The sequence below is a fragment of the Martes martes genome (assembly GCF_963455335.1).
Source record: "Martes martes genome assembly, chromosome: 16".
In the NCBI taxonomy this organism is placed as follows: Eukaryota; Metazoa; Chordata; class Mammalia; order Carnivora; family Mustelidae; genus Martes; species Martes martes.
The window spans coordinates 19,683,199-19,710,422 of NC_137904.1; the positions used below are offsets into that span (position 1 = coordinate 19,683,199).

Sequence of the window (27,224 nt, forward strand, 5' to 3'; positions counted from 1 at the left end):
TTCAGTAAATTTGTTAAACTCTCGGGAATAGGGATGCCCGGGTGGCTCAGTTGGTTGCGCGTCTGCCTTGGGCTCCAGTCATGATCTCAGGGTCCTGGGATTGAGTTCTGCATCTGACTCCAGGGAGTCAGCAGGGAGCCTGCTGCTCCCCCAGCTTGTGCACAGTCTCTCTCTCTCTGGCAAATAAATAAATAAAATCTAAAAAAACCAAACACAAATAAACAGCCCTGCATCTACCACATGACCCAGCAATTATAATCTGGAACATTTACCCTAAAAAAAAAATTCTGTAAAATCTAACTCTGTGCCATTTACCAGTGGCATACTTATTTTTTTTCCTCCAAGTTTTTATTTAAATTCTGTCTAATTAACATACAGTATTAGTGTAGAATTTAGTGATTCATCACTTACAGATACCTGCTGCTTATCACAAGTGCCCATCACTTGTTTAATCTACCCCCACCGCACCCACCTCACAAATGGTTTACTTAATTACAGATAAATGAAAAATAAAGGGATGGGCAAAAATATAGTGGGCAAATGAGAGTTCCCCCAAATTAGAAAAAGTAAAATAGAAGGCAAAAAATCATCAAATTAGAAACAGAGGACTAGTTTACATTAATAAAAGCAATAATTTTAGGGTACCTGGGTGGCTCAGTGGGTTAAGTAGCTGCCTTTGGCTCAGGTCATGACCCTAGGGTCCTGGGATAGAGCCTTGCTTGGGGCTCCCTGCTCAGTGGGGAGCCTGCTTCTCTCTGCCTGCCACTCCACCTGCTTGTGCTCTCTCTGTCAAATAAATAAATAAAATCTTTTAAAAACAATTCTCATAAAAAGTTTTAAAAAAATGATTTTGACATTTTAGAAAATACAACAGATATTTTTTAGTAAGTGTTTAATATAACTTGGAGACGTTTTTCCTTATATTTCTAACCAAGTAGACATAAATAGAGCAATGGCCTTAGGGACTTTGAAAGGATTCAGGAATGCTTCAAAAACAATTAGATAAAGATACTTGTGTTGGGGCCATGTCTGACTGGCTCAGTTCTAGACTGTTGATCTCAGGGTTATGAGATGAAGCCCCATGTTGAGTGTAGAGCTTACCTACAAAAAAATACTTGTGTATGTTTTTTTCTTGAGGAGATAGGGTTCAGAGCCCTAACCTATAACTTAGAACTTCACTTTTCAAAAGGGTCATTGACTCAAAAAACATTAAGTACTGCTGATAGGGGTCTAAATAATATAATCAATAAATTTGATTCAGTGATATGTTTTGAACATTTAACCTATAAACATGAATGCACATTCTCTCTCTCTCTCTCTCTCTTTTTTTTAAAAATTTTATTAATTTTAAAGACAGCTCAAGAACAGGGGGAGAGGGAGAGGGTAAAGGACAGAATCTCAAGTAGACTCCCTTCTAAGTGTGGAGCCGGGTGTGGGGCTTGATCTCAGGACCCTGAGATCATGACCTTGGCTGAAATCAGGAGTTCAACACTTAACTGACTGAGCTACCCAGGTGCCCCACTTTTTTTTAAAGTTTGATTTATTTAAGTAATCACCACATGTGGGGCTCAAACTCAAGACCCCAAGATGAAGAGTTGCATGCTCTACCAACTGAGCCAGTCTGGCACGCCGTGAATGCCCATTCTTTTAAAATCATTTGCCCAGGCTTATAACAGTAAGAAATGACTGAGCTGGGGGTGCCTGGATAGCTCAGTTGGTTAAGTGTCTGCCTTTGGCTCAGGTCATGATCCCATAGTCCTGGGATCAACTCCCGAGTTGGGTTCCCTGCTCAGCAGGAGAGTCTGCTTCTCCCTCTGCCTGCTGCCCCGTCCCTGCTTGTGTGCTCGCTCTCTCTCTCTCCAATAAATAAATAAATAAAGCCTTTAAAAATTTGTGTGTATACACATTATGTATATATGTACATGCATGTATATACACACGTGTATACATGTACACACATGCATACACACATATGTACATGTATATGTATACACACATATATAGTTACACATAACTACATATGTATATAGTTAAAATGTTGCTGCTTCCCCCAGTCAAAATCCCTGTTTTGGGGAGAAAAATTGGTATGTGTCCAAAACTCAAAGAAAAGATGCTCAAAGCAATAAAATAGTAATGGGTGGTAGCAAGGTGTGTGTGAACTTTAACTTCACAATATATTTTAATATCTATCTGGATATTTAAGATATTTAACATCTAGATCTTTAGGTTTGAGCAATTAAAATATTAGTACAGTATTGGAGCAAGAATGGGCATTCCAGAACACACCTAAGTCTAAACAGCAGAACAGCTGCATGTGCACGTTAAGTGGTGGGATGATTCCTATCATTTGACTCAATAGCGTACCTCCCAGAGGGAGTGCAAAGTGAACAGGGTGAATCTTCTTTTTTTCTTTTTTTTTTTTAAGATTGTATTTATTTATTTGACAGACAGAGATCACAAGTAGGCAGAGAGGCAGGCAGAGAGAGAGGAGGAAGCAGGATCCCCGCTGAGCAGAGAGCCTGATGCGAGGCTCGATCCCAGGACCCCAGGATCATGACCCAAGCTAAAGGCAGAGGCTTTAACCCACTGAGCCACCCAGGTGCCCCGAATATTCTTTCTTAATCAGTCTTGACTCCTGTGTATTTCTCATCATGTGAATATCATACCGTGCTATAAATGGTTAAAGAGATTTTTTTCAATCTAAAATTTTTGACCATACTGGATTTTTACTTTATGTGCTTACTTTAGAACCTGTCAAGTTAAGGCTATAGTGTAGAATAGGGTAGCATTTCAGTTCGTATGGGATGAGGCAGATAGTTAAGAATTTTTTTTAGTAATGGATTTTTTTTTTTTTTTGGAGCGAGAGGGCTGAGCATGTATTAATGGGTGAGGGGGCAAAGAGGGGGAGAGAGAGAGAAGCCCAGGCAGGTTCCATGCCCAGTGCAGAGCCCAATGTAGGGCTTTTTCCCAGGACCTGAAGATCATAACCTGAGCCCAAACCAAGAGTTGGACACTCAGCTGACACCAATCTAGGTGCCCCCCTGTAATGGATTTTTTTTTTTTTAAAGATTTTATTTATTTATGTGACAGAGATCACAAGCAGGCAGAGAGGCAGGCAGAGAGAGAGGAGGAAGCAGGCTCCCCGCAGAGCAGGTAGCCCGATGCGGGGCTCGATCCCAGGACTCTGGGATCATGACCCGAGCCGAAGGCGGAGGCTTTAAACCACTGAGCCACCCAGGTGCCCGTGTAATGGATTTTTTATTTTTATTTTATTTTATTGTATTTTTTATTTTATTTTATTGTATTTTTTTAAGATTTTATTTATTTATTTGACAGACAGAGACCACAAGTAGGCAGAGAGGCAGGCAGAGAGAGAGGAAGGCAAGCAGGCTCCTTGCTGAGCAGAGAGCCCGATGCGGGGCTCGATCCCAGGACCCCGGGATCATGACCTGAACCGAAGGCAGAGGCTTTAACCTACACTGAGCCACCCAGGTGCCCCTGTAATGGATTTTTTAAAGAATATTTTATTTGTTTCACAGACTGAGATCACGAGTAGGCAGAGAGAGAGGAAGAAGCAGGCTCCCTGCTGAACACAGAGCCCGATGTGGGGCTCGATCCCAGGACCCTGGGATCATGACCTGAGCTGAAGGCAGAGGCTTTACCCCACTGAGCCACCCAGGTGCCCCAGTAATGGATTTTTAATAGATGTCGTTGGGACAGCTATGGGGAGGGTGCATTTAGATTTCCTTTCCTATATGTTATGCAAAATATATTCCTGATAACTGAATGATTTCAATATATTTTTTTAAGTACTAGAAAAAAATGTAGGTGAATATTTTAACTTTGGGTATAGAAATGGGCGTTCTAAGCATACTCCAAAGGCGGAAAAGATGGCTGGATTCAACTACATGAGATATAAACAGTTTTACATGTCAGGGAATACTAAAAGTAAAAGATGACCGAACACTACAAATATTTACAGCATATGGCAGAGAATTAGCCTTCTCAATATAAAGAATTCTTACAAGACAATAAGAAAAAGTAAGAAACCTTTATAGACAAAGGTAAGGGTTAAAAATGGGCAGTTCACAAGAGGAAAGACAGTAGACCTAATTAGCAAAGATAAAGTATTAAAATATCCATTGGGATACTTGGGTGGCTCAGTCGGTTGAGCATATGACTCTTGATTTCCGCTCAGGTCCTGATCTGGGGGTCATGGGATTCAGCCCTATGTTGGGCATCATGCTTAGTTGGAGTCTGCTTGTCCCTCTCCCTCTGTTCCTCCCCCTGCTCATTCACTGACTCTGTCTCAGATAAATGGATAGATAAAACATTTAAAAAAGGAAGAAAATATCCATTAATGGCAAAAATGTAGTCAAATGGGGGACGCCTGGGTGGCTCAGTGGGTTAAAAGCCTCTGCCTTCGGCTCAGGTCATGATGCCAGGGTCCTGGGATCGAGCCCCGCGTTGGGCTCTCTGCTCAGCGGGGAGCTTGCTTCCCCTTCTCTCTCTCTGCCTGCTTGTGATTTCTGTCTGTCAAATAAACAAAACAAATCTTTAAAAAAAAAATGTAGTCAAATGGTATAGAGAAAATGCTGGGTAAAATTGCAACTTTGAAGATAATGTTTGGGGGCACCTGGGTGGCTCAGTGGGTTAAGCCTCTGCCTTCGGCTCGGGTCGTGATCTCGGGGTCCTGGGATCGAGCCCCGTGTCGGGCTCTCTGCTTGGCGGGGAGCCTGCTTCCCCCCTCTCTCTCTGTCTGCCTCTCTGTCTACTTGTGATCTCTCTCTCTCTGTCAAATAAATAAACAAAATCTTTAAAAAAAAAAAAAAAGATAGTGTTTGTGAAGGATGTTTATCCTCAAGCTGTTTATAACAAGAAAAATTGGAAGTAATGTAAGTATCTAGTTTGCAGGTTCTTAACAGTGCGGTTCCATGGAATATTGTGGAGCTTGTAGAATGGATGTTGCAGGTGATCAAATGTGATAATTTTGTTTCATGCTAAAACCATAGAAAGGGACTAAAAAGTTATGAGTTGTGATGTTCAAACACATTGATGTTCTTTTTGGAATAGGCAAAAGTTATTTTTTTTTAAAGATTTTATTTCTTTATTTGAGAGAGAGAAAGAGTATACAAGTAGGGGGAGGGACAGAGGGAGAAACACTCCCTGCTGAGTGGAGAGCCTGATGCTGGACTCATCCCAGGACCCCGAGATCATGACCCAAGCTGAAGTCAGACGCTCAACCAGCTGAGCCACCCAGACACCCCTAGGCAAAAGTAATTTTTAAAATTTTTTGCAGGATAGGGATGCCTGGGTGACTCAGTTGGTTACCTGTCTGCCTTCAGCTCAGGTCATGATCCCAGGGTCCTGGGATGAGTCCTGCATATGATTCCTCCATCGTGCTCCTTGTACAGTGGGGAGCCTGCTTCTCCCTCTGCCTTCTGCTCTCCCTGCTTATGTGTGTGTGTCTCTGACAAATAAATAAAATCTTTAAATTTTTGCAGGATAAAACAGGCTAGTCTAGGGTGCCTGACTGGCTCAGTGGGTTAAGGCCTCTCTGCCTTTGGCTCAGGTCGTGATCCCAGGGTCCTGGGATTGAGTCCCGCATCAGGCTCTCTGCTCAGCAGGGAGCCTGCTTCTCCATCTCTTTCTGCCTACTTGTGATCTTTGTCTGTCAAATAAATAAATAAAATCTTTAAAAAAAACAACAACAGGCTAGTCTGAAAGAATAGGAAGAGGATGAGGCAAGCTTGAGGAGAGCCTCATTTGTTTCTCTTTTTAAAATAGTTTTTTTCAAGATTTTATTTGAGAGAGTGAGCAAGAGAGCGAGCACAAGTTGGGGGAGGGGCAGAGGGAGGTGGACAAGGAGGCTCCGCACTGAGGGGGCTGAGCTCTGGAATCATGACCTGTGCTAAAGGCAAAGGCTTAACTGAGACACCCAGGCATCCAGAGCCTTCTCTTCTTTAAAGATGGAAACAATATGAGCTTATTAATAGGTGGCAGGGTAGCATATTTAGAAGGACTCCCCCTTCTTGCTTACTTAGTTAAGAGTTCTTGATGATTGTCTACATGGACATTTTTATTTTATTTATTTTTATATTTTTAGCATGGCTTTTTATTTTTATAATGGCTTTTTATTTATTTCCATGAGATGTATGAGAAAGAATGTCAAAATATAAACCCAGCTAATTATGAAAAAGGAGTATCAGACAAAAGGGTAGACTTGATCAAAGTGTCGTTTATTTGCTCAACTCTTAAGCAGGGTTTTGTATGGAGACGTGGATTCATTTCTGAGTCAGTCATCCTAAGGACCAGTCTTAAGGGTGCCACATAGCAGTTCTAGAGGTTTTGATAGAAACCACGAGCAGGGGGAGTGGCAGGCAAAGGGAGAGGGAGAAGCAGACTTCCCGCTGAGCAGGGAACCTAGTGACCTTGATCCCAGGATTATGACCCCAGCCAAAGGCAGACACTTAACCCACTGAGCCACCTAGTCATCCCTTTACATAATTTTCTTAACTTCACTGATACTGAATTTCCTCATCTAAAGAAGAGGGATAAAAGGACATGCTTCGGATTTTTGTCATAAAGGTTAGTGATAATGCATGTAAGGTGACGGCATTATAGACACTTTGAAAATGATAGGTCGTTATGCCTGGTGTAATCGATAAGGTGACTGGGATTGCTAGTGTGATATCTCTCTCTGTTTTTCTTTCCCGCACCCATCACTGCTTTGTTGTAATCATATCTGACATTGTAACTAGATTTTAGTTTATATGTTTTTCACAGTAACCAGCCCCATGGAGATATCCTGCAGTTTGAACCCTACCAGTTGAGTTTGGATGAAGTATAACACTTAACTGATTTGTTTTTATTTTTATTTTTATTTTTTTGAAATATTTTATTTATTTATTTGACAGATCACAAGTAGGCAGAGCAGCAGGCAGAGAGACGGGTGAGCAGGCTCCCCGCTGAGCAGAGAGCCTGATGCGGGTCTCGATCCCAGGACCCTGAGATTATGACCTGAGCTGAAGGGAGAGGCTTAACCCACTGAGCCACCCAGGCACCCCAACTGATTTGTTTTTAAACCAAAGACCCAGCTCTTGAAGGGTTTTTTCATGTGTTATGCCTGTACATTTTTAACCCCTCAGTGAAGATCTAATAGAAACCAGTATCGGAAAATTAGGTTGGGAGGATTTACCCCTTATTGTTGTTACATGAGGTTCGGTGGTCTCTAGTGTTAGAATATTATTTTAACCATGGATCACAGAATGTATCCTTCCAAACTCTATAATGGTAATACTGTATTCACCAGTAGCAGAGCAGAAGTCATTCTGGGGAAATCAGACATGAGCCTGTTGACAATAGGCTATTTTGTGAAGTTGGATGTGTTAAACAATAAAGACTTGATGGAATAAATTGCTAATTCCCACGTGAAAGCTAATTTTAGTTCCGGTGATCTCAGAAACGAGATGAGAAAAGATCTTGCCTGTATGCAGGATTTTTTAATGTCCCAGGGTGCTACAGTGACCTAGATACTTAACTAGTAAAGCCAGATGACTAGACTTTGTCCTACAAAAGGATTTCCAACCCTTAGATTAGTGTCTGTGTTTTCTTAGAAGTAAGAAAATGAATGCTTGCCTTGCTAACAAAGTCTAAGAATCAGCTCTTCATAGATATTTTTCAGTTTCTTTAATTTGACTAGCCTCTTGATGTCTTCTATGTTTTGGTAATAGGATGTTCCTGTTGGGACACCAAGTGTCCAACTCTTGATCTCAGCTCAGGTCATGATCTCAGGGTTGTGAGTTCAAGCCCCATATTGGGCTCCATACTGGGCATGGAGCCTACTAAGAAAAAAAAAAGATGTAGTTCCTTATTAATAAATTGTATGCTGTAGTCCATGAAGGTGAACGTATATATATTTTTAAATAACAAGAATTGTTTATATAAACAATAACTTTCTTTGAAGCTACTAAGAAAACATTAATTAATTATGCTGTTTCTCTTGCTCCAAATGTTTCACGAGGCTATGTAATTAATGCTTAAGCTGCAATACTCTCTTTGGTGATTGTTGTTACTGTGGGAAATATCCTGGTTTGGTTTTCAACAGAAATGTCCCTCTTTCATGGAAAAGTATCCTGGAACCATGGGCCTGTTTTCCTGTTTTGGAAACAGGATTTTTGTTATCATACAGATATTATAGAACCCTTAATGGGAAAATTATAGAAATGTATCCTTCCTAACTACATTTATAATGGTAATGTTGCATACATAAAAGAAAAATGTCACCATTCTTCCATCCCCAGAAGATCAAATTGCTTTGTGTTCTTTTCTAAGTCTTTGTCCTTATGCATATATAGTATTTTTTGTGATTGTAATTTTGATACAGATATAATAGTAGGACTTTTTTTTAACCACCCCCCAGTTGACATTATAAACATTTTCCATATAGTTATAAAACAGTTATGAAGGTGATAACTATGTAAAATGTATTCAGGTAAAACAAAAATAGGAGGCTAATGGAAGTGTCTGCCCGACTCACCCACCCACCTATTTGCATATCCAAAAGTGGCTCTTAACCCTTCCAGACTTTTTTTTTACGATATATACCTGGGATCTTTTTTTTTTTTTTTTAAGATTTTATTTATTTATCTGACAGACAGAGATCACAAGTAGGCAGACAGGCAGGCAGAGAGAGAGAGAGAGGAGGAAGCAGGCTCCCTGGGGAGTGGAGAGCCCGATGCGGGGCTCGATCCCAGGACCCTGGGATCATGACCTGAGCCGAAGGCAGAGGCTTAACCCACTGAGCCACCCAGGCGCCCCTACCTGGGATCATTTTTGTTTGGTTTTGGGGTTTGTGTTTTTGTACAACAGTGTGATCACAAGGTATATATATGCTTTCTTTTTTTAAAGGTTTTATTTATTTATTTGTCAGAGAGAGAGAGACAGCACAAGCAGGCAGAGTGGCAGGCAGAGAGAGAGAGAAACAGGCTCCCCGCTGAGCAAGAAGCCTCATGTGGGACTCGATCCCAGTACCTGAGCCGAAGGCAGTGGCATAACCGACTGAGCCACCCAGGTGTCCCTATATATATGCTTTTATTCAAAGGTGATATATATATATATTAAGGAATATTCTTCATGCAATAATATGTGGACCAGCCCAGTCTTACCCTATTTATTTATTTGAGAGAGAGAGAAGAGTGCGCACACACAAGCAGGGGTCGGGGACCGGGGGTGGGGAAAGGGAGTCTGACATGGGGCTCAATCCCAGGACCCTGCAGTCGCATCCGGAGCCAGAGGCAGATGCTTAACCAACTGAGCCACCCAGGCAACTCATCAGTCTTAGTCCTTTTATTTTTTTATTTTTTATTTTTATTTTTTTTAGATTTTATTTATTTATTTGACAGAGAAAGCGAGAGAGGGAACATAAGCAGGGAGAGTGGGAGAGGGAGAAGCAGGCTCCCTGCTGAGCAGGGAGCTCGAGGCAGGGCTCGATCCCAGGATCCTGGGATCATGACCCGAGCCGAAGGCAGATGCTTAACGACTGAGCCACTCAGGCGCCCGTCTTAGTCCTTTTAATGACTGCAGACTAATCTCCTTATTGATTACTGTTCGATTGTTCTTAAAATTTCTGTATATGAAACTCAAATGTTTTTTTTTAAAGATTTTACTAATTTATTTATTTGTCAGAGAGAGAGAGCGCGAGCGAGCACAGGCAGGCAGAGTGGCAGCAGAGGCGGAGGGAGAAGCAGGCTCCCTGCTGAGCAAGGAGCCTGATGTGGGACTTGATCCCAGGACGCTGGGATCATGACCTGAGCCGAAGGCAGCCTCTTAACCAACTGAGCCATCCAGGCGTCCCAAAACTCAAATTTTTTTAAGATTCTTTTACTACTGGACTTTTTTTAAAAGTTTTTTTTTTTTTTTTTTTTAAGATTTTATTTATTAGAGAAAGAGAAGGAAAAAGCACAGACGGGGGAGCGGCAGGCAGAGGGAGAGTAAGAAGTGGGCTCCCCACTGAGTAGAGAGCCTGATTTGGTGCTCGAGCCCAGATTATGACCTAAGCCAAAGGCAGATGCTTAACCAACTGAGCCACATATTGTGTGTCCCCCATATTTTTTTTAAAGATTATTTGAGAGAGAGAACAAGGTGGGGGTGGGCGGAAGGAGAAGGGAGCATACTCTTCTCTGAGTGTGGAGCCAGATGGGGGCTCTGTGGGGTTTGATCCCAGACTCTGAGATCTTGAGCTGAGCCCAAATCTAGTCAGCAGCTTAACTGACTAAGCTACATAGGTGCCCCCAAAATGTGTTTTTTTCCACACAGTCACCCCAGAAGTGTGTGTGTGGTTTTTTTTTTTTTTTAAGTGTTTTGTTTTGGGGTTTTTTTCTTAAGTGAATTTAGGGTAAGTCACTGGGCTTTGCTAGAAAAGTTGCAGTACTCTTACCTGTACGTGGAAGGCCAAAGAGGTGTTTGGATGACTAGGTTTTTATTTTGTTACCTGCTTTTTAGCTAGCACAGGGATCTGCATTTATGAGATTAGTTTGATCACAGTTTCTTGTCATTTGGCAAGTAAGATTTTGGGTTGTTTAGTCTAAGATTGTTAATAGTCATTTGCACTGTTCCAGAATCTTTTTTTTTTTTTTTTGCATATTACTATCTAATTGCTTATTTGACCCATGGGATGTAAAAGTTAAAAAAATTTTTTAGGGGGCTGCCTTGGTGGCTCAGTTGGTTAAGTATCCAGCTCTTGATTTTGGCTCAGGCTGTGAGATTGAGCCCCATGTTGGGGTCCGTCTGCTTAAGATTCTCTTTCTCTTCCCACTTTTCTCCTCTATCTTCCCCCCTCCCCCCGCCAAAAAAAAAATCAGTCATGGATAAGTATGAGTTGGTAGAAGACACAACAAGAGACCATGGGTCTGCTTTTGGTTTTGTTCAACAAATTATTATTCATAATTCTCACTATTACTATATTCTAATCAGATCTGTCATGTGGAACCCATAACTCTCCCCTCATCTCAGAAACCTTAGTCTTAATTTTCCTTCTCCTAATTATTTAATCTCTCTCCATCAATTGGCTTCTTCTCTTTGACTTTTTATAAATTTGAGATAGAGTTCACATACTATAAAATCATTTTATTTTATTTTTAAAAGACTTATTTATTTGAGAGAGAGAGAAAGCACATGTGTACTGCTGGGAGGGGCCGAGGGAGAGAGAAACTGAAGCAAACTGCGCTTGACGCAGAGTCCTCCATGCAGCTCCATCCCACAACCTGGAGATCACGACCTGAGCTGAAACCCGAGTCTGATGTTCAGCTGACTGTGCCATGCAAGTGGCCCTAAAATTATCATTTTAATGTGTACAATTCAGTTCTTAATATGTCGCAGGGTTACACAAGCATCACCACTAATTCTAGAACAATTTCATCACTCCCCAAAAGAAACCTATTCAGCAGAGTCACTCCCAACTCTGTCCTCTCTCTCTTTAGCTCCTGGCAACCACTAATCTTACTTTTGCAATATATTTGCATGTTTTGGATATTTTGTATAAGTAGAATCATAATATGTGGTCTTTGTGACTTTCCATTGACTTTTTTTTTATTTTAAAGATTTTATTTATTTATTTGATAGAGACAGGGCAAGAGAGGGAACGAAGGGAGAGGGAGTGGGAGAGAGAGAAGCAGACTTCTGTTCAACAGGGAGCCCAATGCAGAGCTCCATCCCAGGACCCTGGGATAATGACCTGAGCCAAAGGCAGATGCTTAATGACTGAGCTACACACCCACTGACTTTTAAACATGTTTGAGTCTTCAATTGAAAAATTACTAATAAAATCTCCATCAATACCACCACTTGGGGCGCCTGGGTGGCTCAGTGGGTTAAAGCCTCTGCCTTCGGCTCAGGTCATGATCCCAGGGTGCTGGGATCGAGCCCCACATCGGGCTCTCTCTGCTCAGCGGGGAGCCTGCCTCCCCCCGCCCTGCCTGCCTCTCTGCCTACTTGTGATCTCTGCCTGTCAAATAAATAAAATCTTTAAAAAAAAAAAAAAACCACTTAATGCTGCCCCATCTCTCTTCTCCCTTGCACAACAACTTCTTGAAGAATTGTTTATTTTTACTGTCTTCATTCTTCCCATGCCATACTTAATCTTCAGGTCATTCCAGGGTGGTTTCTAATTCCACCTCTACCAAAGCAGCTCTTGGAAAAGGTCTTCAGTGATCTTGTGTCACTAAATGCAGTTTTGGTTTTCAGTTGACTTTTGAGAGGCAGGTTACTTTGCTGACACTGTTCTTCATGGACACCTTCCTCCCTTGGTTTCCTTGGCACCACACTTTCTTTCACCCTTTCTGTCTCCTTGTGTAGCTTCCTTTGTAATGATTGTATGCACAGCCATTAAAGAAAGGAGTCTTTAAGGCTTAGTGCAGAGCTCTCTTCTAATCTTGTATTTTCTCTTTAAGCATTCTCATCACTCTGGGGCCTCACGCCTTTGTTTGCAAATCGCTCCTACATTTGTTTCTTCAGACCAGTTTTCTGGGCTCTTTACCTGGAGGTCACTGCTTCCTCAGTATCCCTACTTGGATATCTCAGATTCAGCTCAGATTTATGATACTTATCCTAAAAAATGGTTCTCTGTTAGAGTTCCCAATTTTAGTGAATGGCACGGTTTATCCTGTTGAACAAGCCAGAACCCTAGGGAACATCTATGAATACATCCTTTTTCACCGCACATACAAGTCCACTAGCAAATTTGGTAAATTTTCCTTCCTGAATATCTCTTAATTCTTTTCACTTTCCTCTGGCTTTGCCACCACCAGCTTTATCCCGCCTCTTAACTCATGTTAATGCGGTATTCCCTCCCCCCCAAGTTTTTTCTTTGTTAATTTTTATTTTGCTCTCAGTAATTAGCTAAGTTACCTTTTCTGACTTATTCTAAGGTAATTCCACTAATTATTTAGGTTTCATAGCACCTTGTACCTATCTTTTACAGCATTCATCATAGTGACAATTTTAAATGTATTTGAGTGATTCTTGGATGAATACCTAACCTCTGTCAGACTGTCACTGTCATGAAGGGAGAGATCGTGTCTGTATTTTCATACTGCGGCATCTCTAGCCCTTTGCCCAGTGTCTAGCACATAGTTGATACGTGATAAATGTGGAATGAATAAAGGAATAAATGCCCACCGTCACAACTTATTGAAAATTCTATTTTATTCTGTATAACTCAGTTGAACAAAGTGAAGTAATCTCTGCACCCAGCGTGGGGCTCAAACTCACAACCCTGAGATTAAGTCAGCCATGCACCCTGGGATAGAATCATTTTTATACTTCATGTTTGAAAGTACAGGGGAGTCAAGTACTCTAGCTTTTTTTTTTTTTTTTTTAATAATTCCTCTGTTTACAGGTAACAACCTGTCAGCCTGTGAATTTTGTTTTGTTTTGTTTTGGTTTTTTTTTTAAGATTTTATTTATTTATTTGACAGACAGAGATCACAAGTAGGCAGAGAGGCAGGCAGAGAGAGAGAGAGGAAGGGAAGCAGGCTCTTTGCCGAGCAGAGAGCCCGATGCGGGGCTCGATCCCAAGACCCTGGGACCATGACCTGAGCCTAAGGCAGAGGCTTTAACCCACTGAGCCACCCAGGTGCCCCCCCCACCTTTTTTTTAAAAAGATTTTAGCCTGTGAATTGTTTAAGGCTTGCAATTGTTTATTGCCCACACAGATTTTAAGAATCAGGGAAATTTCATATAAAATTATGGTTTGTTGGTTTCCTTTAGAAATTTTAAAGATCTGGCAAGATGGCTGGTAAACTCACTTGACATTAATTAGGTGGTAATCATACTCTTTGAAATGGCCATTTGTGTCATCTAGCATAATGCTACTAAAAGTGTGGTTATTGAACTCGTGGCTTGTCCACAAACTGTTTGTTACTGTCTACAGAGATAAGGATCTACATGTTTAAGTTCAACAGACATTTCTTCGGTCAAATGACTTTCTTTAGTGTTCTAATTTACAGGCCAGCACAAGCTCTCTATCTTGTTAGGGACTGGCACCATGTAAATACTTGAGTTTGTATTCCCTGATTTTCATAATTTTATTCAAAATGCCAGCGCAAAGTCACAGTCAGAAGTTGTGGGAAAGTAATTATGTCATGTCAGGTGTCCTGTTGTTGCTGTTACACTGTTTAAGGTAATACTGTTCAAGCTTATTTTATAAGGTATCTAGGCTATTAAGTTTCTTTCATAGAAAAATTGTGACTTTTTCGGGGCACCTGGGTGGCTCAGTGGGTTAAGCCTCTACCTTCGGCTCAGGTCATGATCCCAGGGTCCTGGGATCGAGCCCCGCCATTGGGCTCTCTGCTCAGCGGGGAGCCTGCTTCCTCCTCTCTCTTCCTGCCTCTCCGCCTACTTGTGATCTCTCTCTCTCTGTCAAATAAATAAATGAAATCTTTAAAAAAAAGAAGAAGAAAAAAAAAGAAAAGAAAAATTGTGACTTTTTACCTTTCAGATTTTAAGGCTTTGAACATAGACACTGTATTGGGACATAATTTATTTGTGTGTTTAGCCATGAAGCTTAATAGAGTAGCCTACTTTTACAGAATAAAGGATGTGAATTCATTCGAATGCCCTAGTGTGGTACTCAAAGTGAACTTTACATATGTAAATATTCGATTTTTATTTCTCTGTCATTGAAGGAAATGAAGTCCCATCTTTTTCACAGATTTCACAGGAGTTAAATGCAGTATTCTTTCTTTAAAAAGATTTTATTTATTTATTTTTAAGATTTTTATTTATTTATTTGACACAGAGAGAAAGATAGATCACAAGTAGGCAGTGACAGAGGGGGACGCAGGCTCCCCGCTGAACAGAGAGCCCGATGTGGGGTTTGATCCCAGGACTCTGAGATCATGACCTGAGCCAAAGGCAGAGGCCCAACCCACTGAGCCACCCAGGTGCCCCAAGATTTTATTTATTTGACAAGAGTCTCAGTGAGAGAGGCAACAGAAGCAGGGGGAGTGGGAGAGGGAGAAGCAGGTTTCCTGCTGAGCAGGGAGCCCAGTACAGGGCTCGGACCCAGGATCCTGGGATCATGACATGAGCCGAAGGCAGACGCTTAATGACTGAGCCACCCAGGCACCCCTAAAATGCAATATTCTTATTAGAATGAAAAGTTGTTGGTTTTGTGTTTTTTTTTTAAGATTTTATTTATTTATTTGACAGAGATCACAAGTAGGCAGAGAGGCAGGCAGAGAGAGAGAGAGAGGAGGAAGCAGGTCCCCCGATAAGCAGAGAGCCCAATACGGGGCTCAATCCCAGGACCCTGGGATCATGACCTGAGCCGAAGGCAGAGGCTTTAACCCACTGAGCCACCCAGGCACCCCTAGAATGAAAAGCTTTTATAGATTTAATCCCCCCCTTTTTTAGCTACATTTATCTTGTTGACCCTGAGATTGTACTGCTTTTAATTGAGAAAGAAATCCAAAGGTAATAGAAGTCCTTTTTTTTTTAAATTGATTGAGGCAGTTGCTGTGCTATTGAGTGAAGCAGAAGTGTGTTCATGGTTGCTTGCCCATGTGCCCATGGACTAATTCTCTTTTGTTAGCCCCCACAAATGACAAAATTAATATGTATCTACTTAGATGTCTAGGAATAGACTTAATTTTCCTTTAAATAGTCTTAATATATTTTAAAGAGGATTTTTATTGCTAGCATGTATTGATACAATAAACTTCTACTTGTACTGTTTCGTAGAAACTGCTCTTTAAAAAGCTCATCAGTCGGGGCACCTGGGTGGCTCAGTGGGTTAAAGCCTCTGCCTTCGGCTCGGGTCATGATCTCAGGGTCCTGGGATTGAGCCCCGCATCGGGCTCTCTGCTCAGCAGAGGGCCTGCTTCCTCCTCTCTCTCTGCCTGCCTCTCTGCCTACTTGTGATCTCTGTCTGTCAAATAAATAAATAAAATCTTAAAAAAATAAATAAATAAAAGCTCATCAGTCCCCACCTAAATGTAAGGGGGTTATCACTTTTGAAATTACTGTCCTCCCTGGGGTGCCTGGCTGGCTTGGTCGCTAGAGCATGTGATTGTTGATCTTGGGGTCATGAGTTAAGCCCCATGTTGGGGTAAAGTTTACTTTAATAAAAAGGGGGGGAGAATTCCTCTCTTCCAAATTTTGCTCTGCCATTTTGTATTTCTGCCTGTTCCTGCATATTTGCTTTTTCATCTCATTGAATGCTTTTTATCCCCCCTCAAAAATTGATGGTTATTTGGTGAAAGGTAATGCCTGCTGGGGGGTAGAGGGAGAAGCAGGCTCCCACTGAGCAAAGAGCCCAGTGTGGAGCATGATCCAAGGACCCTGGAATCATGATCTGAGCCAAAAGCAGGCACTTAACTGACGGAGCCACCCAAGCGCCCTTCTCTGAAGCATTCTTTTTTTTTTTTTTAAAGATTTTATTTATTTATTTGATGGAAAGAGATCACAAGTAGGCAGAGAGGCAGGCAGAGAGAGAGAGAGAGGGAAGTAGGCTCCCTGCTGAGCAAAGAGCCAATGTGGGGCTTGATCTCAGGACCCTGAGATCATGACCTGAGCCAATGACGGAGGCTTAACCCACTGAGCCACCCAGGCATTCCCCCTGAAGCATTCTTAAAGGTCGTAAGAAACCATATATTCAAGTATACAGTGCAATTTTTGTATAGATAACAAATTTTGTGTATATTCCTGAAATCTAATCCTGCTCATCATAACTCATCGCAAATTGTTTTACTTTTAAAACTGTGTTTTTCTGATCATGTCTCTCAGGGGTGTGAGATTGAGCCTGCGATGGCTCCGCACTGGGAGTGTAGCCTGCTTAATTAAGATCCTCTTTCTCTTTCTGCAGCCCATTCAAAAAAATAAAGGCTAAATCATGTCATCTACAAACATTGATTGTATATTCCTTAATATGTGTTAATAATGTTATTAAATGCTTACTATCATAAAGCAGAAGGATAATGTTAGGTATCAGACTAGGGGATAATGGAAATGTTTAATGATGTTTGATGATAATAACTATTCTATTAATAATAATAACTATTCTATTAGATAATAACTAGATTATATATATAACTAGATTATATATATAATATCTATAATATCTATAATAATATCTATTAGATATAGATAATAACTATTCTGTTAGTTATTAGATAATAACTATTCTAATCAGTAACTGTATTGATTGTTCCATGTCACTGTAATTTGCTCTATAAATATTTAAGTGAGTACCATCTTACTAATTCATAGTATGCATCATAAACTCTTAAAATTTTACCAGGAAGGACCCTTGGATTTTTGTTTTGTTTAATCCCTTAGTTTTATAGATGGAGAAACTGAGACCTAAGAATTGAAGTGACCTTCAGTCCATGGCTAATTGATTGCAGAATCGAGATCAGACTCCAGATTTCTGAACTCCCATACCCTAGAATATTTTGCTGTGGGTGATGGTGGAGCTTGGGTCCCTGGTATCTATCTGAAGTTTCCGTGGTAGCCAGGTGGATAAAGCACTCTTCCTTCTGTCTGGGCATTGAGTTTTTCAAATGATTGGTCACTTGATCGCTACGATGGGAACATAAAACTTAGGCCAGAATTTAGAGCAGTTTAAAGCTCCTTTTCTTAGTTCAGTCCCATCTACTGGCTTTCTGCTCCCTTTTCATTGCCCCATTTATAAATAAGATCTTTGGTTTTGTTTTAACGTTTCAACTTCAGTAGCATTTTTTTTTTTAAAGATTTTATTTATCTATTTGCCAGAGAGTGAGTGAACACAAGGAAGGAGGAGCAAGGAGTCCAACAGGCAGAAAGAGAGGGAGAAGCAGGCTCCCCGCTGAGCAGAGAGCCAATGTGGGTCTCGATCCCATGACCCTGAGATCCCGACCTGAGCTGTAGGCAGAGGCTTAACCCACTGAGCCACCCAGGCGCCCCTTCAGTAGCATTTTAACATTAAAATAATTAAATTGGCACAAGTTTCTTAAAAAGTGAAATAAAAGTATCGTATCAGATGAAGACTTGCATGTGAATGTTTAAAACACCATTGTTCATGAGAGCCAAAAAGCAAAAGAATCCAAATGTTCATTAAGTGGTGAGTGGATAAACAAACCACTAATGCAGTTATTCCTGCAATGGAATATTATTTGGCCACATAAAGGTAGGAAGTACTGATACATGCTCCAGTATTGGTGAACCTCACAAACGTTGTGGCAAGTGAAAGAATCCAGACATGAAGACCACATATTTTATGATTTGATTTAGATGAAGTGTCCACAAGAAGGAAATCTGTGGAGACAGAAAGTATGTTAATGGTTGCCTAGAGCTGACAGTGGGAATAAGGAATGGCTTGCAAATGGCCATGAGGTGTCTCTTTTGGGATGATGGAAGTGTTCTAAAATTGGATTGTTGTGATGGTTGCCCAACTCTTAATATAATAAAAGCTGTTGAATTGTATACTTACGAATTTTATGCAAATTATACCTCAGTAAAGCTGCTAAAAATAGTTGTATTTAAAAATTGTTACTTGCAATATTTAATATCTTAACCTATTTTCATTATTAAACATTTTATGCTGCTTTCCACTTTTTTTTTTTTAAGATTTTTTATTTATTTGACAGAGATCACAAGTAGAGAGAGAGAGGAAGGGAAGCAGGCTCCCTGCTGAGCAGAGAGCCCGACGCAGGGCTTGATCCCAGGACCCTGAGATCATGACCTGAGCCGAAGGCAGAGGCTTTAACCCACTGAGCCACCCAGGCGCCCCTGCTTTCGACTTTTAAATGTGATTTTTAAAAAGTGCCGAAGTCAAATGATGGTAATGATAATAGTAAAAATAGCCAGTGTTTGTATAATAGTTACTATGTACTGGGCATTATATATGTATAATACATATATATTATATATATATATGTAACTTTTCTCAGATTATCTCATAGCAATACTATGATAGAGGTATTATTATCCCCATTTGACACCTGAGGAAACAGTCTCATGGAGGTTAAAAAACTTGTCCAAAGTCCTATAACTAAGTAAGGAGATGATTGGGCAGGAATTGGAACAGAGGCACTCCTGTCCTCCACGTTCTTGTATGAAAATGCAGTGTTGTCGGTGGAAATTTATACTGCCTTTCATACACTATGTCTGTGTAAACACCCATATGTGTTTGTCATTACCCTGAACGTTCTGTGTAGCCATTTATGTATGGTCTCCTAGAAGATTCAAGCAGGTGTTGGTATTGTCTGGCTGCCATAGTTTGTGTAGCATAGTGAATCTTACTAATCAGTGTTCTTTTTCTCCACTCCTCAGTCTTAATTTTAAAGACCCTGAAGCAGTCAGAGCTCTGACCTGTACTCTACTAAAGGAAGATTTTGGGCTTTCTATTGATATTCCATTGGAAAGACTGATTCCTACAGTTCCCTTGAGACTCAACTACATTCATTGGGTAGAAGATCTGATTGGTCATCAGGACTCTGACAGAAGTACTCTCCGAAGAGGAATTGACATAGGTATATATGGTTTTAAATTCTATATAGTTTTAAGTTCTTTTTTTTTTTTTTTTAAGATTTTATTTATTTATTTATTTGACACAGAGAGAGAGAGATCACAAGTAGGCAGAGAGCAAGCAGAGCAAGAGGTGGAAGCAGGCTCCCCACTGAGCAGAGAGCCTGATATGGGGCCTGATCCCAGGACCCTGAGATCATGACCAGAGCTGAAAGCAGAGGCTTAATCCACAGAGCCATCCAGGCGCCCCAATTCTTTTTTTTTTTTTTTTTAAGATTTTATTTATTTATTTATCAGAGAGAGAGAGAGAGCGAGCACGAGCAGGGGGGAGGGGCAGAGGGAGACGCAGACTCCCTACTGGGCAGGGAGCCTGAAACAAGACTCAATCCCAGGACCCTGGGATCATGATCTGCCCCAAAGGCAGATGCTTAACGAGCTGAGCCACCCAGGCATCCTTTAAATTCCTTTTTAGCTAAACATAAGTTTCATTAATTTTGCAAAGTCAGTTTCTTTGTAAACTTCTCTTCTGGATATTTGTGTGAAAGAAGCTGACTACAGATACTGCTGTTTTTATTTGCTACATTTGTACTTTTCTGCCATTTATTTCTCTTGAGAAGGGATTTTTAGCACCAAACAGGGAGTAAGGGTGTAACAGTGCAGAATGCAAATGAGACTCTTGTTTTCTTAGCTTTTCAGATTACCATATTGATGTATCTTTTGGACATTATTTTTACTCTCAGTTATTTGGTGTTAGTATAGTAGTCCGCATATTGAGATATTGTAATGATGGCCATTTGATAAAAGATCATGTGGGCTGAATACTTCCAGGAATCTCTTGGATGATTATTAATCATTTAATTGGCATTTAATCTAAAATTAAAGATAGGGAAAAAGTCATTAATTTTAAGATGTTCTCTTAATTGTAAACTTTTACAATAGAAAGGGCTGTCTGGTTTATTCATTTGAGAGATTAAGTGGAAATACAGAAGGAAATGAAGCTAGGGTATGTTTTGTAATTATAAATAGGTAGTATGTTAATTTGATAGGGTTAAGAAAATTTTTTAATCCTTTGGCCTTTACTAATCCTTATGGGAAAAAGCTGTGTGGCTCTATTTCTAATCATAATAGAGTTAATTTATAGGAAAGACACTTTCTAGATAGTAGTAAATGTTTAATTTTTGACATTTGCATGCATTTTTAGTAAACATTTTTCAGTCTCCCGCATACATGGCCTGTTCAGGTCGCTTATTGGCTCCTCTGTGGACTTTTTCTGGTTTTCTTTTCTCCGTTCTAGTCACTTTTCCCTTTGAGCTTACTTTCCTGTACATGGCCATTAGATGTTGGGAAGGTTAGCCTTTAGCCTTTTTCTTTTGTTTTCTTTTTCTTTCTTTCTTTTTATTTTTTTTTAAGATTTTATTTATTTATTTATCAAACAGATCACAAGTAGGCAGAGAGGCAGCCAGAGACAGAGAATGAGGGAAGCAGGCTCCCTGCAGAGCAGAGAGCCTGATGTGTGGGGCTCAATCCCAGGACCCTGGGATCGTAACTTGAGCTGAAGGCAGAGGCTTTAACCCACTGAGCCACCCAGGTGCCCCTCTTTTTTTTTTTTTTTTTCCTAAGATTTTATTTATTTATTTGAGAGACACAGCCAGAGAGCATAAATGCCCCCAGGTGCCCTGTCGTTAGCCCTTTTCTTAGCATCCTAACTCTAGGCAATTTCATCCACATTTATGACTGTTTTCCAGCTTCATGCAAATAACCCACAAATTTATGTATTCTGCCTACTAGTCCCCAGTGTCAGAAATATGCATATCTCAAGAACATTTCAGACTTTGCCATGTCCAAGACCAGACTCATATTCTTTTCTTTTTGATCTTGGTCCTCTTTCTTCATCCCTTATTTCAGTGAGTCCACCACAGCCCACCTGTCATCCTTGATACTCCTTGATACACCTCACCATTCTCACTGAGAATAAATAAATATATAAATCTTTAAAAAATATATTTTTAAAATCATACATTTCTCTCCATCTCCAGTGTCACCATCTCAGTCCAAGTCACTGTCATCTCTCATGGTCTGCAGAATTACTTTTTTTTTTTTTTTTTTTAAGATTTTATTTATTTGTCAGAGAGAGAGAGGGCACAAGCAAGGGAATACAGCAGGCAAAGGTAGAAGCAGCCTCCTTGCTGAATAAGGAGCCTGACACGGGGCTCGATCACAGGACCCTGAGATCATGATCTGAGCCGAACGCAGTTTGCTTAACCAACTGAGCCACCCAGGAGGCCCCCCCCCAGCAGAGTTTCTGGCACATAGTAGGTGTTCAGTAAATAATTTGTTGAATATTCATGGATAAATACATCATTCTTTCAACATTCAAAATTCTGAACACCCTGTATGAGCTAAGTACTATATAAAAATGAAGGGTTTAGCAAAGGCTCTGCACTTTTATGTTTGCAGCAAAAGATTGGCTGATGGGTTATAGAAAGCTTAAAAAGTGTAAGAGCATACTTGGTACTAATTTATTTTAATTATGCCCCAAACTGTCTAAAATAACACTTGGGGATATAGGAGGTTAATGGATTTTAGCTCTTCACAAGGGGCATCCTTGCTGAAATCACATTCATTCTAATTAGGGTTTTATATAAATTCTTCCCCCAGACTCCATCATTTTGCTCTAATTCTATGATTATACACTTTCCATTTTTATTTATCATTACAAGGATTATTACCCATTTTAAAATGTCATTCAGCTTTCTCAGGGGACTAGGATGTTAGAATTCAAGTCTTCTTGGTCTTAAGAATTGAGAAATTTGATTTTTTGTTGGGTGGGGGGGGCGCAGAGGACAGGTCCTTTACCTGTGTTTATTACCCTGGAGGTACCTGATCTGTGGGCAGTGGAAGGAAAGTATTTTTTCTTTTTTGCTCTTTGCTTTTAAATGAATTGAAGTATGAAAAGAAAGGCAGTTGTGTGAGAATCAAGGGCCTGGTATCCAGTCCAGATATTTTTTCCTACAGAGCTTCTTCCTTACTCTGAATGACTTTGGCTTACCAGAATGGCGAGCAGGGACTAAATAATTGTGGCCTCTGAGAGGAGCTTGAGTTCCCTTTACCACCCATTCCTTCACTGCCTCATTTATCCCCAAGGAGGTGTTTGCCCAGTAGCCTCAGGGCCAGGATGCTATAAGTAAACATGATGGGAAGTATAACAATCACGGTGACTGTCAGAGGGCTGTTAGTTACTGTCCTGTCTCTTATCAGCCTGTTCAGAATACTTAATGGAGAAGCAGTATGATGACCCGGGGTTTCCTTTGGGTGAGGAGTATGTATCTCTAGCCCTCATCTCTTCTTGCCAAATCCTTAGAAGACTAGACTGGCACCAAGATGTGGTATGGGAAGGCAGGCCTGGGGTGGCTGGTAGGTGCTAACTATCTCAGGCCTTTAGGAGAATCACTGGCTTTTCTTCTCTTGAATATGTGCTTTGGATCTTAATTAGCCAAGATTAGTCAGTGGTCATAAAAGCAGTTATTTGTGGTTAGTATATAGTCCAGTCCATGGTTGGGGGATCTACATACAAGTTTAGGACCAAACCCTAGTTGTCAAAGAGTGATTTTTGCCTGGAACATTTGCCTTCGAATATCTCCCTTGAAACTATGGTGGGGCAAGCCAGTGACGATGTTTTGGATCTGGAGCAGATGTCTTTCCATGTCATCACATCTAAGAAATGAATTCTCTCTTTAGTTGTTTTTAGTTTAGTTTACTTTTGTTTTGAACTTCTGATTTCCTTCAAGTAACAGCTTACAGATATGGGGCTATGTGAGCGAATTGGTCATTTAAATAATCCTAACAATTTTATACCCTCTGTAATTTTTTCTGCTTTTGGGGAATGGGGTATACATTGATCTATTTTAAGCTTGGATTTCAATTTAAGAAGATTGAGTTTTGTGTGAGATTTTAAAATGAAAAATTTTCGAAAGTAAATTAACTTGTTTTGATAATTTTTGGTTAATTAGTCCTGTAGTCCTTGATCACCAGCTGGTTATGCACACTTCATTTTACATACAACATACAAAAGAAGAGGATAGCAAAGTTTTTATCCTCTAAGAAATTTGAATCCATTTAGGAGGTAAGACTGCCATACCCGAAATGATTAAAGAACCCAGCAGCTGTAGTATGTATGTAATCAGGTACCAGCCGAGGTTTTAAGAATTCTAAGAAGGAAGAATGGTGTTTTGGCTTGTTCTTCTCACGTCTCCCTCTGGTGTGGGTAACGTTTTATATTTTTGTTTCACTAGGTACTGGGGCATCCTGCATCTATCCTTTACTTGGAACAACCTTAAATGGCTGGTATTTCCTTGCAACAGAAGTAGATGACATGTGCTTCAACTATGCAAAGAAAAATGTGGAACAGAATAATTTATCTGATCTTATAAAAGGTTAGCTCTACAGAATAAATATCCCTTTCAAGCAGTGTTTATTAACCTGTCGTTATAATTGAATACATTTCCTTTTTTGCTTTAATATACAGACTTTGGTAATTTAAAAAAATATGGCACATTGTGGAAGGAAAAATAAAATAATATAAAACAGAGGAGGAGGCAAACCATAAGAGACTCCTTTAACAATGTAAAACAAACAGGATTGCTGGAGGGGAGGTCAGTGGGGGATGGGCTAAATGGGTGGTGGGGATTAAGGAGGGCACTGGATATTATTAGCACTGGGTGTTACATGTAAGTGTGATGAATCATTAAATTCTACTCCTGAAACTAATACTACACTTACATGTTAATTCTAACTTGAATTTAAGTAAAATCTTGGAAGAAAGAAAATAAATGAAACTAGAAGAACAGAAAAAAAATATGCTACACTATGGGGTTTGTAGCTTAACTCAGAAGGAAATATGGTTGGTAAATACAGTCACTCCTCATAATTTGTGAATTCTATATTTGTGAATTTGCCTGCTTGAGGTTATGTTTAACCCCAAAATCAATACTTGAGGTACTTTTATGGTCGTTTATAGGCATGTACAGAGTGGCAAAAAATTTGAGTCCTCCAGCACACATGTTCCCAGCTGAAATTGAACAAGGTGATGCTTCTCTGCCCTTTTGTTTTAGCTCTCTACTGTAAACAAGTGTCCTTGTCATAGTCTATTTAATGTTACTTTTTTTTTTTTTTTGCATTTTTGTGCTTTTTCTTGATGATTTTGCTGTTTAAAATGGCCCCCACACATAGTGCTTAAGTGTTATCTGGTAGGTGTTCCTTCAAAATACGAAGAATGTGACGAACCTTACAGGGAAAATACATGTGTTAGATAAGCTTCATTCAGACATGATCTAGTGTTGTGGGCGATCATTTTGGTATTAATGAATCATCGGTGTGTATTAAGTGAGGTGTCATAAATAAATAAATAGAAATACACCTAAAGTAAAATTACATATTGATCAGTTGTGGAGAATGTTTGACCAGAGGCTCACAGTTACCTAACCTTACCATTTCTCTTAGGAGGTATTGGTTCCAATTCAGTGTTCATGGTGACTTTACAGACCATAACTACCACAAATAATGGAAATCAACTATATATGAAGTAACCCAGTCACCAAGATTTTATTTTTTATTATTTTAGAGAGAGAGAGAGAGAGAGAGCATGAGCGGAGGGAGGGGCAGAGGGAGAGGGAGAGAAGCTGACTCCCCGCTGAGTGGGGAACTAGTGTGGGGCTCATTCTCCCTACCCTGGAATCATGACCTGATCTGAAACCAAGAGTCAGATGCTTAACCGACTGAGCCACCCGGGTGCCCTGTCACCAAGATTTTAAAAGGGAAACCCTGCTGTTGATTAAAGTATACCATCTTTTTTATTTCAGTACATGGAACTATGCCACAGACAGTCAAGTCCCCTTAGTGACTAGTTACTTTTAATTTTCTGCTTACTGTATATTTGAAGAGCTGTTCATTTTTTCTTTTTTTTAATTAAAGAGAATTGATGTCTCTTTATGGAAGAACTAGGCTTCTCTTACTATTGTTAGGCATATCATTATAAGGGGAGATGCTAACATTGTTAATGTGTTTTTCAGTTGTCCATTTCTGTGTTACAAATTACTCCAAAATCTAGCAACTTTAAACAAGTAATTATCTCATAGATTGTGTGGGCTGGAAATTTGGGCATAGCCTACTTGGGTGGTTCTGGTTCAGTTTGATGAGTCTGTAGTCATCTGAGGGATTGACTGGAGATAGAGATATGCTTCCAGAATGGTTCATATAACTTGGCCATTGGTAAGAAGCTTGAGTCATTCACATGGATCTCTCTTCTAGGCTACTTGAGCAACCTTACAGTGTGTCAGTTGGATTCTCTTAGTGCAAGTAATTAATGAAATAGGGTAAGGAAGAAGCCACTCTTCTTTTATGACCTAGCCTCAGAAGTGACATCCTTTCACTTCATATTCAGTCTGTTCAATAAAAGTGAGTCACTGAGTACAGCCTGTATTCAAGGAGAGGGAAATTAAACACCTATTGAAGGAATTAGTGTCACAAAATCTGTGGTCATACTTGAAAACTACCACAGCATTAATAGTAGTTAACAGTTCCTGTTTTTTCTCCTAGTGGTAAAAGTACCACAGAAGACACTCTTGATGGATGCTCTTAAAGAAGAATCTGAGATAATCTATGATTTTTGCATGTGCAACCCTCCCTTTTTTGCCAATCAGTTGGAAGCCAAGGTAAAGTACCTTTTGCTTTAAAACAAATGACTGTTTATAGGGGCGCCTGGGGCCCAGTCGGTTAAACCTCTGTCTTCAGCTCAGGTCATGATCCCAGGGTCCTGGGATCGAGCCCCATGTCAGGCTCCCTGCTCAGTGAGGAGCCTGCTTCTCCTTCTCCCTCTGTTGCTCCCCATGCTTATCCTCTCTCTCAAGTAAAGAAAATCTTTTAAAAAAAAGAGATAATTGACTATTTAAGTTGTTGCTGTTTGCAAAGATAAGAGCAAAGAATAACCTTTATTTTGGAAGCTACATCAGGATGCTTCCGGTATCAAGCATCTGAGGACTCACTTCAGATTGACTTAATAAAGGAGGTTTATTGGCTTAAATATCTGAGAAATCCAGCACCAGTGTAGTTTATGTATATATGAAGATAGATACATAAAAGTACCCGTGCCGTAAGTGTAAATTGGATTTCAAAAAGTGAGCCCTCCTGTGGAACCAGAATCCAGATGAAGAAATACATTCCTTTTTGTTTCAGTTTTATTAAGATATAAGTCACATGCCATACAATTCACCCACTTAAAGGGCAGAATTTAATTATTCTTAGTGTATTCACAGAGTTGTGCAGCTATCATCACAATCCATTTTAGAACATTTTCATCACTCCCCTTCCCGGCCCGCATTCCCATTAGCGGTTACTCATTTTCCCACAGCTCCTAAAGTCTTAGGTAAGCACCAGTCTACTTTCTGTCTTTATGGATTTGCCTGCTTGGACATTTCATGTAAGTGGAATCATGCAATATGTGGTCTTTTGTTACTAAGGTTCATCCATATTGTAGCATGTATCAGTACTTAGTTCCTTTTTATTGCCAGATAATATGCCATTGTATGGAAATACCACATTTTCTTATCCATTCATTCATTGATGGATGTTTGGGTTACTTTACTTTTTGGCTATTATGAATAATGCTAATGAGAGCATTTATATACAGATGTTTGTGTAGACATGCCTCCCAGGTATATACC

The 27,224-nt window shown here is 40.1% G+C and overlaps 1 protein-coding gene across 1 annotated transcript in view; it reads left to right on the plus strand.

Moving 5' to 3' along the window:
- Nucleotides 1–27,224, plus strand: part of METTL16 (methyltransferase 16, RNA N6-adenosine) — a 77,770-nt gene that overhangs the window by 11,538 nt on the left and 39,008 nt on the right. Inside the window, exons 3-5 of the mRNA XM_080826094.1 lie at nt 19,312–19,511; nt 23,799–23,939; nt 26,101–26,216. Of these exons, the coding sequence (XP_080682220.1) occupies nt 19,312–19,511; nt 23,799–23,939; nt 26,101–26,216 (457 nt within the window). The remainder of the gene's footprint in view (nt 1–19,311; nt 19,512–23,798; nt 23,940–26,100; nt 26,217–27,224) is intronic.